General features: G+C 36.5%; 1 protein-coding gene across 6 annotated transcripts in view; it reads left to right on the top strand.

Annotated features, from left to right (window-relative positions):
• The window catches only part of GABPB1 (GA binding protein transcription factor subunit beta 1), a 67,725-nt gene that overhangs the window by 38,563 nt on the left and 15,056 nt on the right, over positions 1-14,106 (top strand). For 4 of the 6 annotated variants that reach the window (XM_032343706.1, XM_032343703.1, XM_032343704.1 and 1 more), the window contains exons 3-6: positions 4,943-5,110; positions 6,406-6,600; positions 7,879-8,026; positions 8,371-8,484. In XM_032343706.1, coding sequence (XP_032199597.1) covers positions 4,943-5,110; positions 6,406-6,600; positions 7,879-8,026; positions 8,371-8,484 — 625 coding nt within the window. The remainder of the gene's footprint in view (positions 1-4,942; positions 5,111-6,405; positions 6,601-7,878; positions 8,027-8,370; positions 8,485-14,106) is intronic. The other 2 variants (XM_032343708.1, XM_032343707.1) reach the window with 1 other exon arrangement.

Here is a 14,106-nt window from a genome sequence, read left to right as displayed (position 1 = left end):
ATTCTGTCCACAAAAGGGTTTTTCTTTTAAATTGTGGAGTTCAGGGAGCCTGGGTGGCTCAGTGGGTTAAAGCCTCTGCCTTCGGCTCAGGTCATGGTCCCGGGGTCCTGGGATCGAGTCCCGCATTGGGCTCTCTCCTCCGTGGGGAGCCTGCTTCCTCCTCTCTCTCTCTCTCTGCCTCTCTGCCTACTTGTGATCTCTCTCTCTGTCAAATAAATAAATAAATAAATAAATTTTTAAAAGAAATTGTGGAGTTCAGTATTGTAGGGTGAATATAAAATGTAGCTGCTTAAAATTTAATTTAAAGGTCATAAATAGCACCGGTGGAATTTATAATTCAGAAAATAATAGCTAAAGATCCTGGTTAATGTTATAATTGCTTCTAAAAAGGAAAAATGTTTCCATTTATACTGTGATACTTACACAAATACTATTGCAAACATGACCAGACAGGAAGAAAGGAATGGGAACATGTTCTTAGTAACTACAGTAGGCAATTGTGAGGACAGCAAAAACCATAACTGACTTAGTTCCCAGGGTGAGTCGAAAGAGATGGTCTTGGCAGCATAGAGGGTTAGGAATCTGGATTAACCTACCTACTGGTAACAGCTAAAAATTTCAGATTTTAGCTTTTGTTGTTTTTGGCATATTTTTTTTATGTTCTTCTTTATTTTTCATTAAAACAAAACAATACAAAATTTTTTATTATGGGAATTTCAAATATCTTTCAGCCAACCTCAGAAATGATCAGATCATGGTGAGTCTGTTTCCTCTGTAACCTCATCCACTTTCTTTGTTCTGTATTATTTTAAAGCAAATTAAAAAAAAAAAAAGATTTTATTTTATTTATTTATTTGACAGAGAAGGAGCACAAATTGAGTGAGAAGGTAGCAGAGGGAGAGGGAGAAGCAGGCTCTTTGCTGAGCAGGGAGCCCAGTGCAGGGGTTGATCCCAGGACCCTGGGATCATGACCTGAGCCAAAGGCAGAGGCTTTAACCCACTGAGCCACCCAGGCACCCCAAAAGATAAAGGCTTTTTGATTAACTATTAGAAAAAAAAGATCTTTTGTGCATTGATAAGTTAGAAAGAAAATAAGGGACTTCAACGTGAAAAACTAAGTGAACACCAGAACCTAAGGAAAATTCACTCGTAAGAATATTTGTTGAATTCAGTGAATTTGCCTGTTGGTTTTCCCACCTCACTGGCATGGGTTGCCGAAGACAGAGACCTGAGACTGCTCATAGAAGTCTCCTATGAGATCCTGTCCTCTTAATTCAGGAATCCAAAAGAGATATACCTTCTGTATAAGATAAACCAGAAATATCCCCTCCCTCATCTTTCCTGCTCCTACCCCTGCCCTTGTTGCTAGGGTACTATAAGGAAAATGAACTGCCTGGAAACAAGTCAACAAGTGGAGAAAGAAAAAAAAGCATTGATGTGGATTTGGAGTCACAGCTATTCCTTGCACACATTTGTGACCTGAACTCATAAATACTTGCGCATTCTGCAGAACTGTACGCCAAAAATTGAATTTCAGGGGATCTTTGGACTTAGGGTTACCCCAGGGTCCTGGCAGAAGCAAATGAATATTCTTTCTGGGGGAATCTACATTCATCCCAGTATCCACAAATGAAATTCTAAGGAAAATGAACAGTCAGAAGTAACTAAATGCACAAGGACACAAGACAACTTGGACAATAACCCACTGAAACAACTAACAACAAAAGCAGACTGACAAGGATTTTAGATAAAGTTTTAAGCAGATTAGGAAAAGCTAAAGAGAAAATTAGTGAACTGAAAGATATGGGAAAAAAAAAATCCAGAAAGCATTATATAGAAAAATGGGCAGAAAATTTAAGATCTCAGAAATCATGAAGACTAGTGTGAGAAAATGTAACATATCTAATAAGGAGAGTGAGAATAGGGAAATAATTTTAAGACATAAAAGATGTTTTTCCAGAACCGATAAAAGATTGCAGCTCAGAATCAAGTAGCCCAAACTAATCTCCAGGAGGATCAATTAAAGAAGTCCATTATCTAGACACATCATAGTGATACTGTAGTATATCAAGACAAAAAGATCTCCATAGTAGAGGATTAGTGTCTGTTAGAAGGATTAGTATCTGTAATACATAAGAAATTGCCATCGCAGCAATAAAAAGTCAAAGAAAACTGGGCAAATGACTTTATCAACTTTACTTACCAAAGAGAAAGTTCAAATGACCAGTAGATGTGAAAAGATGCTCAACTACATTAATAGTTGGACAAATACAAAGTGAAATCATGAAATACTATTGCTTATCTACCAGATTAACCAAACAAATTCTAGTAGTATCAAACATTGGTGAGGATGGTTGTAAATTGGCATAAGCATTTTGGAGTACAATTTGGTGGTACCTAGTAAATTTAAACATGCATATATATGACTTGTGATATAGCCATTGAACTTTATTTTTATTTTTTTATTTTTTTGAGATTTTATTTATTTATTTGTCAGAGCGAGAGCGAGAGCGAGCACAGGCACAGGCAGACAGAGTGGCAGGCAGAGTCAGAGGGAGAAGCAGGCTCCCTGCGGAGCAAGGAGCCCGATGTGGGACTCGATCCCAGGACACTGGGATCATGACCTGAGCCGAAGGCAGCTGCTTAACCAACTGAGCCACCCATGCTTCCCGAACTTTAAAGAATTTTCTCCAAAGAAACTCTTGGCTCATATACTTGAAACATGTACAAAACTGTATTTAGTGTTAGCATTATTTGTAATCACAAAAAAAACTGGAAACTACCCAAATGTTCATCAGATTGGTTAAATTAATTGTGATTTATTTATTCAATAGAATTTTATAGAACAGAGAAAATTGGTGAACTACACTTAACATTCACCAACATGGTTATGAATCTTACGAGTATAATGTTAAACAAAAGAAGGCAAGTCACAGAGAAATACATGCAATATGATTATTTAAATAAAGTTGAAAGCAAGTAAAACCAAAGTATATTATTTAGGGATATATAAGTGGTAAAAAACAAAACCAAAGCAAAGTAAAACAACTTTTACTACAAAATTCAGAATAGTAATTACCTCAGGGGCTGAGAGAGGGGTTTGTGATTAGGGAGTGGAATGTGGGAAAATTTTAAATTGCTGGCAGTGTTTTATTTTTAGATTGTGATTGTGTTTTCATGAGTGTTTGCCCAATATTTTTCTTTAAACTATGTGTATGTGTGTGTTTTGTATCATCAGCCAAAATGGTTGGTTATCAAGAAGAAAAAAACACAAGTAAACCCTAATATTTTACTGAGAAAAACTCATGATTGCCCAATGGGTTATTGAGAGACTTCGTTAAATATTAGAATTAAAGAGTATAGAAAGGTCTTTTATAGGAAAATCTGATAAAGCATGGAGAAATGATTGTTCAGGAATCTTTTATCTGCTAGAATGACCTCCCATTAAAAATACAAGGTTTTTGAGAGTGACAAACCATAAGAGACGAAACAAACTGAGGGTTGCCAGGGGGTGAGGAGGTAGGCATAGGGTGGTTGGGTAATGGACATTGGGGAGGGTATGTGCTATGGTGAGTGCTGTGAAATGTGTAAACCTGTACCCCTGGGGCAAATAGTAGATTATATGTTAATAAAAATAATTTTAAAAAACACAAGGTTTTTAATAATAATAAAATAGTTATTTCCAGGATAAATGATTTCCATTTTTACCATGTATTGAAAGCACATGCCTGGCTTTGTATTACGACTCTTATTTGATGTGTGGCTTCAGGCAAAATAGTAACCTTTTAGTGCCTTACATTCTTTACTATCAAAAGAGGATAGTACTTTAAGAGGAGAGTAAATGAGGTATAGTATGTTTAAAGGTCTTAGAATAGTGCTTGCCATGGGAAGTGCTTTAACAAAAACCTTAGTTGTTATTATTAAAGTAGCAGTCTTAGCAAATTTTATGTTCTAGTGAACAATTTATTTTTTTTAAGATACTGTTTATTTTAGAGAGAAAGATTGCTGCGTAAATATGGGGAGGAGCAGAGTGGGAGGGAGAGCAAGGGGGAAGAATTTTAAGCAGATTCTTTGCTGAGCATGGAGCCTGATACAGGGCTCACAACCCCAAGGTCATGACCTGAGCCAAAACCAAGAGTTGGATGCTCAACCACTTAACCAACTGTGCCACCCAGACTCCCCATCTAGTGACCTATCTTTGGAACATCAGTGCCTTGATAATCAGAGTTATAGGGGCTTTTTAAGCCTCTAAATGCATGTAACTTAATTCTAATTTCCACCTGTTAAACTGTGTGCCTCTGATAAGGTTCTTCACTTATATTTTAGAACTTCCCTTGCATATTGTGAATGTAGTGTTAATGTAATGATGATACCACATGAAAGCAGTTTCAGGGAAAAAACTGGGTTCTGTTTTGGTTCTCTCCTGACTCACTTGGGCAGGTGTACCTCAGATCACATTTTTCCCTTGAAAAATGACTATATAAACTATTTAAAAAGATCATTGAATTGTTTTAATTAATTCCTACAAAACAGTTTAATATAAAAATCTACACTATTGCATTTATTTGATATGAGTTTCATATATGAAAAGAAGTTTTGTGTGATTGATGTGAGGAAAACATGCAGTGCTCAGATTTCTCACACCTTGATTATCTCTAATTCCTGATTAAAAATTAATTTTATTCAGGCTATTTATCTGTTAAATAGGAAAGCAAGATTGAATTAAATGAAATACTGACTTTGCTTTCTCATTGAGAAGTGTATGAGGATTCTTGAAAGCTTCTATGAAGAGAATATAAGCATATGTTATTATTTTCTTCAGTTTTGAGTTACTATGTAAGCAGATAATCTTTTTGCTATGTAAAAAGAAAATATAGAGGGTAGTAATGGGAGTGTGTTAGAAATGATTATAAATGTGGATTTATTTTTTCTTGTGGGTTAGCTGGGAACCTCTCCACTTCATCTGGCAGCACAGTATGGGCATTATTCCACCACAGAAGTACTACTCCGAGCCGGTGTAAGTAGGGATGCAAGAACCAAAGTGGACCGAACACCATTACATATGGCAGCTTCTGAAGGCCATGCCAGCATAGTAGAGGTTTTGCTTAAGGTATGTGTTCTCTTTTTGCATTCAGTTTTTGAAAGTAAGCCTGCAAAGGATTTATGGTTTTATAAGAGGGAGAAGAGAACTACTTTTATTGACTGTGTCTAGGGTTTTTTTCCCCTGTGTTAGTTCATTTGTGTGTGTGTAAGCCCATCAAATGAAAATTATCTTGAAGTTTCCCTTTGTGGGAGAAAAAGAACTTTTAGGTGTGTTCTTAGTTAAGTCAGACAGACAGATAGCTGATTTCTTAGACTTTGGTTTCCATTATATGAGGGTCTACAGCTTTGTCTTACTGGACACAGTTAAAACGCTACGGAAGGAAACATAAGGCTTGGATGATTAACAGACAGTAATACAAACAAGGATTTTTATTCTGGCCTTTAGATGAACCTATCCAAAAGACATACAGTGTCAGCCACAAATGTGAATCACATGTGATTCCAGATTTTCTATTAGCTACATTAAAAAAAGTAAAATCTAATTTTAATATTTTATTTAAACTCATATGTACGAAATATTATCATTTCAACATGAAATCAATATAAGATTATTAATGAGCTATGTTACATCCTATTTTTGGTGTTAAGCCTTTGAATTTCAGTATATGTTTAAATATATAGTACATCTCTGTTGGGAGTAGCCGTTTTTCAAGTGCTTAATAACCGTATGTGTCCAGTGGCTGCCATATTAGACAGTGCATCCCTGATAGCTCCCTTTTGATTATTTATATTGTACAGGTTTTGAAAGCAAAGGATATTTTTATATAAATAAGGAACTAGAATTAAAACGTTCTGGAAGAATGCTCATCGTTCACTTCTTTTTTTTTGTGAGAGAGAGCATGCGCATGAGCAAATTGGGGCGTAGAGGCAGAGGGAGAGAGAGAGAGAATTTCATGCAGGCTCCACACACTGCACAGAGCCTGATGCAAGGCTTGAAATCAGGACCCTGAGATGGTGCCCTGAGCAGAGATCAAGAGTTTGATGCTTAGCTGACAGAGTCACCCAGGCACTTCAACTTTACTTCTTATGCCATTCTGTCCGCTGGTGCTCACAGCTTGGTGACCGAAAAAAATCTTTGCTACACTCCTAAGAAATTAGAAAGAAAACAATTAGGGAAGTTAACATGATAGAAAGCTGATTAAGTGACATGTGTGGAGATTCGTACAGATTATTCAACACAAAAAATAGAGAGCTGATCATGTTGACGCAGATTCTTGCTTTAAAGCATAATGGCTGGTATTTTTGTATTAGAAATTCTTTGCATTTTGTTTAGAAATCTCTTATTTTTCAATATTTTTATAGCATGGTGCTGATGTTAATGCAAAGGACATGTTGAAGATGACAGCTCTACATTGGGCCACAGAACACAATCATCAAGAAGTGGTGGAACTTTTAATCAAATATGGTGCTGATGTACACACGCAAAGTAAATTTTGTAAAACTGCATTTGATATTTCAATAGATAATGGAAATGAAGATTTGGCAGAGATATTACAGGTAACATTTTAATTTGAGAAAATAAAAGGATCTCTGTCTTGTGAATGATTTGAGCTGTTTAACTTTTGGCTTTTCATTTTGGACTTGGTTATTTTGGACAGTTATTTTTCCTCTTTTATTTCCTCTTTGTTCATTTACTATTCATTTTTCTGATTGTAAGACCATAGTCTTTATATGTAATATTAGAAGATTAGGTAAAGTGATTACTTTCTGTGTTTTTAAGTTCCTAAATTCGCCTTCTGGACATTTTATTCTATTATTTTTGTTGCATATTTGGATATAGTATGGTTTTTCAAAGTCTGTTAGACTTCCACTAAAATTTTCCTTTAGTAGCTATAGTACTGTCCCCAGAGTGACATAGTCTCTATCACTTTGATTGGTTTCTTTTATTTTTAATCATCCTCAAAAAAAATCTGGAAGCATAGTTATTTATGGCTTTGGGTATGCTTCTTTTTAAAAATATTTATTTAATTATTGAAGGGAGGGGCAGATGGAAAGGGAGAGAGAGTCTTAAACAGACTCTGCGCTTAGCGTGGAGCCCCACACAGGGCTCAATCTCACAACCCTGAGATCATGATCTGAGTCAAAACCAAAAGTCAGATGCTTAATTGACTGCACCACCCGGACCCCCCGGAGCAAGTTTTTCTAATAGCCAGTACTGTTTCTTTTTTCTTTGGCTATACAACTTTGATATAAATTATCGTTACTCACTGCCTCTTGCCTATCTTCTTGTTCTCCATCCCAGTAGAACCCTTAGTTAAGACCATCTGACTATTGAATTTCAGCCAGTTTCTTAAAATATTTTATATGTCCAGGAAAATGATTATTGTGATGCCTCTTGTAGTTCTTTCATTCTTAGGAGTATAATTTGGGGGCCAGGGTTGAAGACTGAAAACAGTTAATTAGGAAGGACATGCATTATAGGTATAGTGATACGTATATTGCTGAATATAGTAGAGGAAATATTAAAGTAATTTGATTTCTGTAGCCACAGGGCAGCAAAATCTTTCAACTGTGCTCTATAAAAAGCCTTCTAGATATCCCTTTCTCTTCTCATGGGATTTTGCTGCTTTTTACCTAACAGGGGAATTAATATGTAAATTCCTGTCTGTGATTTACCACTGCACTCTTAGTAGACCGTATACAAAGATTTCCCTTTGTTTTATATGATTCTTAAGTTTTAGAATTTCCTGTATGTTTATGTTTGCACTACATTGCGAGTCTGTGCTATACATTCCAGTTGTAATTCTAAAAACGCCATTTTGATTTGTGCCCTAGATTGCTATGCAGAACCAAATCAACACAAACCCGGAGAGTCCGGACACCGTGACGATACACGCCGCCACACCACAGTTTATCATCGGACCTGGAGGGGTGGTGAACCTAACAGGTCTGGTATCTTCAGAAAATTCATCCAAGGCAACAGGTATTGAGATGCATATAGGATAGCTGTTGGGACTTTATGCTTTAGTAGGTATCCTCCTTGTAAGAAAGAAGTGTTGGAGAATGAGGGTAAGAGTATATCTATCGCCTTGGTTTTCTTTGGTATCGGCAAAAACCAGTTTTTAGGAGACACAAGAATTTGAAGAAAGGTGATATTGCAAAATATACTGCAATATTATCTTCTAAAAAGTAATGATATCCAAGCCTGTTTTTCACACCGATGATCCAAGCTTCATTTAAGAGTGGAATAAAGTAAAACAGAGCATCAGAAAAGTGCATTAGCTTAAGCTCCTTTAAAATATAAATCTGTCTTTTCTTTTGTCACAGATGAAACCGGTGTATCTGCAGTTCAGTTTGGAAACTCATCTACGTCAGTATTAGCTACGTTAGCTGCCCTAGCTGAAGCGTCTGCTCCGCTGTCTAACTCTGCGGAAACGCCAGGTTAGAGAAACAAGGCAATGTGCATGTTAAAAGTTGGAAACTCAAATATTTGCAAAGGCTAGGAAGGTAATATAAAAGGCTAATGTGAGCAGATTTCGGATGACGGCCTTCTGAAGACGGGAGCCCAGAGCAGAGGACATCTGCTATTTAGTTCTAGCCAATTATGGTCCTATGTGCGGTGTTGCCAGATTCCGTCTTTCATGGAAAGCTGAAAATCTGGATTTTTAAAAGAATGTTAAAACTTGTCAATTAATTAAAATCTGATTAAGATTAAAAGCAAACTTGGGACGCCTGGGTGGCTCAGTTGGTTAAGCGACTGCCTTCGGCTCAGGTCATGATCCCAGCGTCCTGGGATCGAGTCCCACATCGGGCTCCTTGCTCAGCAGGGAGCCTGCTTCTCCCTCTGCCTCTGCCTGCCATTCTGTCTGCCTGTGCTCGCTCTCTCTCCCTCTCTCTCTCTGACAAATAAATAAAATCTTTAAAAAAAAAAAAAAAAAAAAGATTAAAAGCAAACTTGTGTGATTCATAGAAAAGCATGTCTCTATACCCAATGGCCTTTGTTTTCACTAGTCTGTGACTTTTTATATAAAGTAGATAAATACACATATGAACTTGCTTTTTCATAACTTTTAATTTTTGTCAGTTCTATTAGAATTATATAGAATCTTACAGACTGACAGAACTAGCAAGTAGCATGCCCGCATCACCATTAAAGGATGACCTGATGGTGAACGATGAAAACAGTATCAATAGCTGGTTTAGACCAGGTTTTACTTTGACACGTAAGCAAAATAGTTTCTGCTGTAATTATTATGTAAGTAGATTTTTTTTTTAAATTAGGGAATTTTAAAAATTTCATAAAATTATTATTCTTGCCATAGTTTAGGCCATTATATTTAGCTTTTAAAAGTGGTTATAAAAGAATAATTTATTGTCACTCATTATTTAAATTTGTGGTTTTTTTCAAATTGTGCCCAATAATAACAGTAACGACAACAGATCATTGAGTGCTTACTTGTGTGCTGTGCCCTGTAGTAAATGTTTTACTCACAATCTCACTGACTCCTCACCAAAAAGCTTGAAGATCTATATTACTGGATTTGACTCTTTAAGGTGCTACTAATTGAAAGCCGTGTTTTTTTTCAGGGAGAAAAATGTGCCTATTTTTCTCTTCTTTCTCTCTCTCTCTCTCTCTCTCTCACTCCTTTCTTTACTAACTAGTGATAATAAACATTTTATCTATTCTCTATCTTCTTTAACATCACCATCAATTTTGGAATCTAAGCCCTTGTATTTGGGAGTTGTCAGATTTTTCAGAATCACTTTTGGCTGTTAGCAGTTATGTGCAGCATCATATTGGATTTGCTGCTTTTATAACCTGCGCCTAGATCTCTTTAGCATCTTTGTCATTGCATAAGCATAGCAAAGAAAATTAATTTTATTGGTGGTTTCTATTTTGGTAAACTTTCTAATTTTTTGTCTTTAATTAAAGGATATATCTCTGAAAATTAGGCAACTTTTCTTGAAGGTCAGCTGAAATTTTGACATTTAGATGTTTGGCTCCCTGAATTAGTCATACCAACTTCTCTGCTTTCTACTTTTGAAAATGTTATATATGATTTAATCTGAGAGATTAAGAATTTCAGTTGACTTTTATCGCATGTGATTTACAATCTTTTGTGAGTGCAGTAATTTTTCATTTCACTGCTATGTCATAGCGGAATCTTTTTGAAGATATTTTAAGAGCTTGAATTAAGTTAAAGTTCAGGTGAGTACATTGCCACCAGTGTAAATAAGTCAGCTGAGATGTGTAATCAGACAAGGAAATATCTTCTCACAGCTCAGTTTCCACATAATCACACTAATTATTCTCTGCTTCATGGCTCTTTAGTTTCTCTTAACATCAATTGTCAGGCTTATCCTGACTTTAGAAAATATTTACATATATTTTTTCAAGGACATCCTAGTTAGGATCTGGGAAGTAAAGTAGTACTCTCTTTATTTTTTTAAAGATTTTATTTATTTATTTGAGAGACAGAGATCACAAGTAGGCAGAGAGGCAGGCGGAGAGAGAGGAGGGGGAAACAGGCTCCCCACTGAGCGGAGAGCCTGACTTGGGGCTCGATCCCAGGACCCTGGGATCATGACCTGAGCCGAAGGCAGAGGCTTTAACCCACTGAGCCACCAAGGCACTCTTAGTAGTACTCTCATTTTATATGTGATGAAGAGCTGAGATGTATGAGTTTAAATAATTTTTCCGAAAGTAGCATAACCATTAAATGGTGAACAGAATTTTGTGCTCAAGGTCTGATTGATTCTGAAGTTGTGTGACAGTGACCACTATTAATATATTGCAGTTTCTTGATGATCAGTGGACAGGTCTCTTCTACAATGTTTATAATTTGGTTTGTGATAGGAATAACTATTTATGTGATTATCATTTTGTCTTCTACCAAGCAAAAGCATCACTATTCTTGCCTTTCCTCCCGAGGTATGTCTGTTGAAACAGTCTGCTGAAATAAATGTTTTGTTCCCTTGTCTTTCTTTAATGGGTGAGATGTAGGGATTTAGATGGAAGAGAACTCATTCCAGTTGATTCCATTTTGGAAGTTACTCCAAAATGAAGATACAAAAAAAAGTAAAAAAAAAAAAAAAATTCTTTGGGAGAGAGTGCAGCTGCTTTTTTTCTTCATGAGGAAAATCACAGCCATGTAGTAGTATACTCTTTATTAATGAACAAAGGCGGTTACGTTACCTCTTTCTACCAAAGCTTATAGCCCCCTCCGTTACAGGTATTCTCTCTTTGAAAAATCAAAACTTCAGGAAACTCACACTCTTACTTCCTTTCTTTTTGCTTTAAAACAAAACAAAAATGTGCAAACAAGAGTTCTTGGAAGGATAGATCATGTTTTGGGTTAAAGAAATAACTCAGAGCTGTTCTTGTGCTAAAATTTCCACTTATACATTTGTAAACAGCTATTCATTTATTTTGAGAAAAATTATTTATTCATGCACTGAACAGATTTTTGTTGAGTGTCTCTCATGACCTGGTTACTCTGCTTGGTGCCAGAGAGAAAATAGTGAACAATCAGATTCAGTCCCAGCCCTTGTCAGACATGTGGTCTTTGGGTAGAACAGGATGTCCAGCAGTTACCCAGGTAAATAACTGTGATCAGTGCTACCTGTAAAGAAGACAGGATTTTCACCTAGTCTGGTGGCTCAGAGAAACTTCCTAGAGGACGAGATATTTTAAAATAAAAATGGAGTAGGAATTAGTAGAGCAAACACTGGAGGAAGAACCTTTGAGGAAGAGGGACACTTGTAAAGCTTTCGAGGTCAGGAGGAGCTTGTCGCTTTCAGGGCACTTCAGAGGCCCGTGTGGCTAAGCCCAGTGAATGGGAGAGTAACTCATGGTGGTTGAAGGTAAGGTATGAAGGGACTTTGAAAATGATTGTGTAGGCAGGCTCTGAAAAGGCATTCAGTTAGGACTCTTAATGCAATCAACTGGGAAGAGATAGTGGTGGCATGGATTAGGATTTGGCAAAGAGACAAGAAGTGACAAGATTTGAGACTTGTTTTTGTAGAATTGGAAGTTGTAATTGGTTAGATGTAGGCCTTATATCCACAGTGCAGTTTGTCTAGTCCTTTTAAAGTAAATTCTTTCATAAAACGCTATTTTTTAAAAAATATTTTATTTATTTATTTGACAGAGAGATCACAAGTAGGCAGAGAGGCAGGCAGAGAGAGAGAGAGGTGGGGGAAGCAGGCTCCCTGCCGAGCAGAGCCCGATGTGGGCATCGATCCCAGGACCCTGGGATCATGACCTGAGCTGAAGGCAGAGGCTTAACCCACTGAGCCACCCAGGTGCCCCCATAAAACACTATTTTATGGCTCTAGCCTAAAGTCCTATATTGATTTTGTTTTGCTTAGCCTTATTCTTTTTTGTGCCCCAGCTATATAATCTCTTGATTAAATAGGCATCTGTGACCATCCTTCCTTTTTATCTTTAGAACAACTTCTGTCAATTGTTCATATGGTGTTTTTCCAGAGGAGTAATGCATCTGGTAGCTGTTTCCCTCCTTTCTCCTAATAGTGAAATTTGAATCAGGTTCCCTCTGTACATTGTTTTTCTGCTGTTCCTAAAATAGAACAGTAAAAGTGAATTGTCTTTAAGGGATAAGTTCCTGGACTTGATAAGTTTGTGTTGGTTTTGATTTTTTGTTTTTAATTTCAGGTTCACTTGTAGGCCCAATACCTTTGAAATATTTTCAGTGAACACGGTTTCTCACATTGAAACATTTATATGAAGAATTTTCAGTCCTCAAGACAGTTTTTTTTCTCTGTGTTATTTGAATTCTGTGGCATTATATTTAAGTCTTGTTCAACAAGAGATCTCTGATATTTTCAGTGATGATGTAGGCTATCTGGGCTTTCTTTATGTATTACAATCTAACTTTTGATTTAGATCAATGAATATTACACTTACTTATTTTTTTTAATCCAGGGGGAGGAGGGTGTGTGTGTGTGTGTGTGTGTGTGTGTGTGTATTTTAAATAAGTCTTTTTTAAAGTTTTGGTTTTTTTTAAGATTTTATTTATTGATTTGACAGACAGATCACAAGTAGATAGAGAGGCAGGCAGAGAGAGAGAGGGGGGAAGCAGGCTCCCCGCCGAGCAGAGAGCCCGATGTGGGCCTCGATCCCAGGACCCTGAGATCATAACCTGAGCTGAAGGCAGAGGCTTAACCCACTGAGCCACCCAGACATCCCTAAAGTTTTTATTTTGTCTCTTTTATTTTTACATGTTTCAACATTTCACTGGTGGGTTGTTCTTGGGATTTCTGAGGGACACTTTGTCTTCCTACATAATTGGCTTCCCTATATATTTTTTCTCAAATTCCTTACTATGGCACAACTTAAAAAGAAAACTTTTTAGATGAAAGGGAGGAACTCTATTATTTTAATGATAGTCATCGAGATAGTGCAAAGATGAAAGTTCTTGAGTTGTGCCTTGATTGTGTGTGATCTCAGAAATCTCTTATGTATGATTATGTTTTAAAGTATTTACTACTTGTAGTTTAGCATTCAATCAGACTGAACATTTCTTTTTCATATGGATATTTTTAATAAAAAATCAAAGCAATAACTAATGTGTTTGAAAATCTTAGTAGTAGTTCTGTTGAATATATTACTGTTTTATGTCCTACATTTCATTTTATAATTATCTTCCTGAAATTTTCTTAAGTGCTTGGTGATAAAGCCTAATTATAGTTTAAGAGAAACAGAAATGAGAGAACTCGAAACATTTTCAGTATTCTGTTCTACAGTTTGTACTGTGACCCTTAGTTATTACAAATTCCAGAATCATAGGGTTGCAGCTAGGTCTGTGGCTATACCGGGAGTACATCTTGGAAAACTAGGGTACCCATACTTGTCTTTTTTTAAAAAGGAGCTCACTAATACCTATGATGTTCTGCTGGCAGTTGGTAGCCATTTAGCATGTTTCAGAGCACCCGTATGTCTGAATGGTAGGTAACAGGGCTCAGGAGAGAATAGTTTTATTTAATTAAGCTTTTTGTAAAGTGTTCCCTCAAATAATCCATGAAAAAACCCGTATTATTTAG

The sequence above is a fragment of the Mustela erminea genome, chromosome 5 (assembly GCF_009829155.1).
Source record: "Mustela erminea isolate mMusErm1 chromosome 5, mMusErm1.Pri, whole genome shotgun sequence".
NCBI lineage: Eukaryota > Metazoa > Chordata > Mammalia > Carnivora > Mustelidae > Mustela > Mustela erminea.
This window is presented reverse-complemented; position numbering and strand designations above follow the sequence as displayed.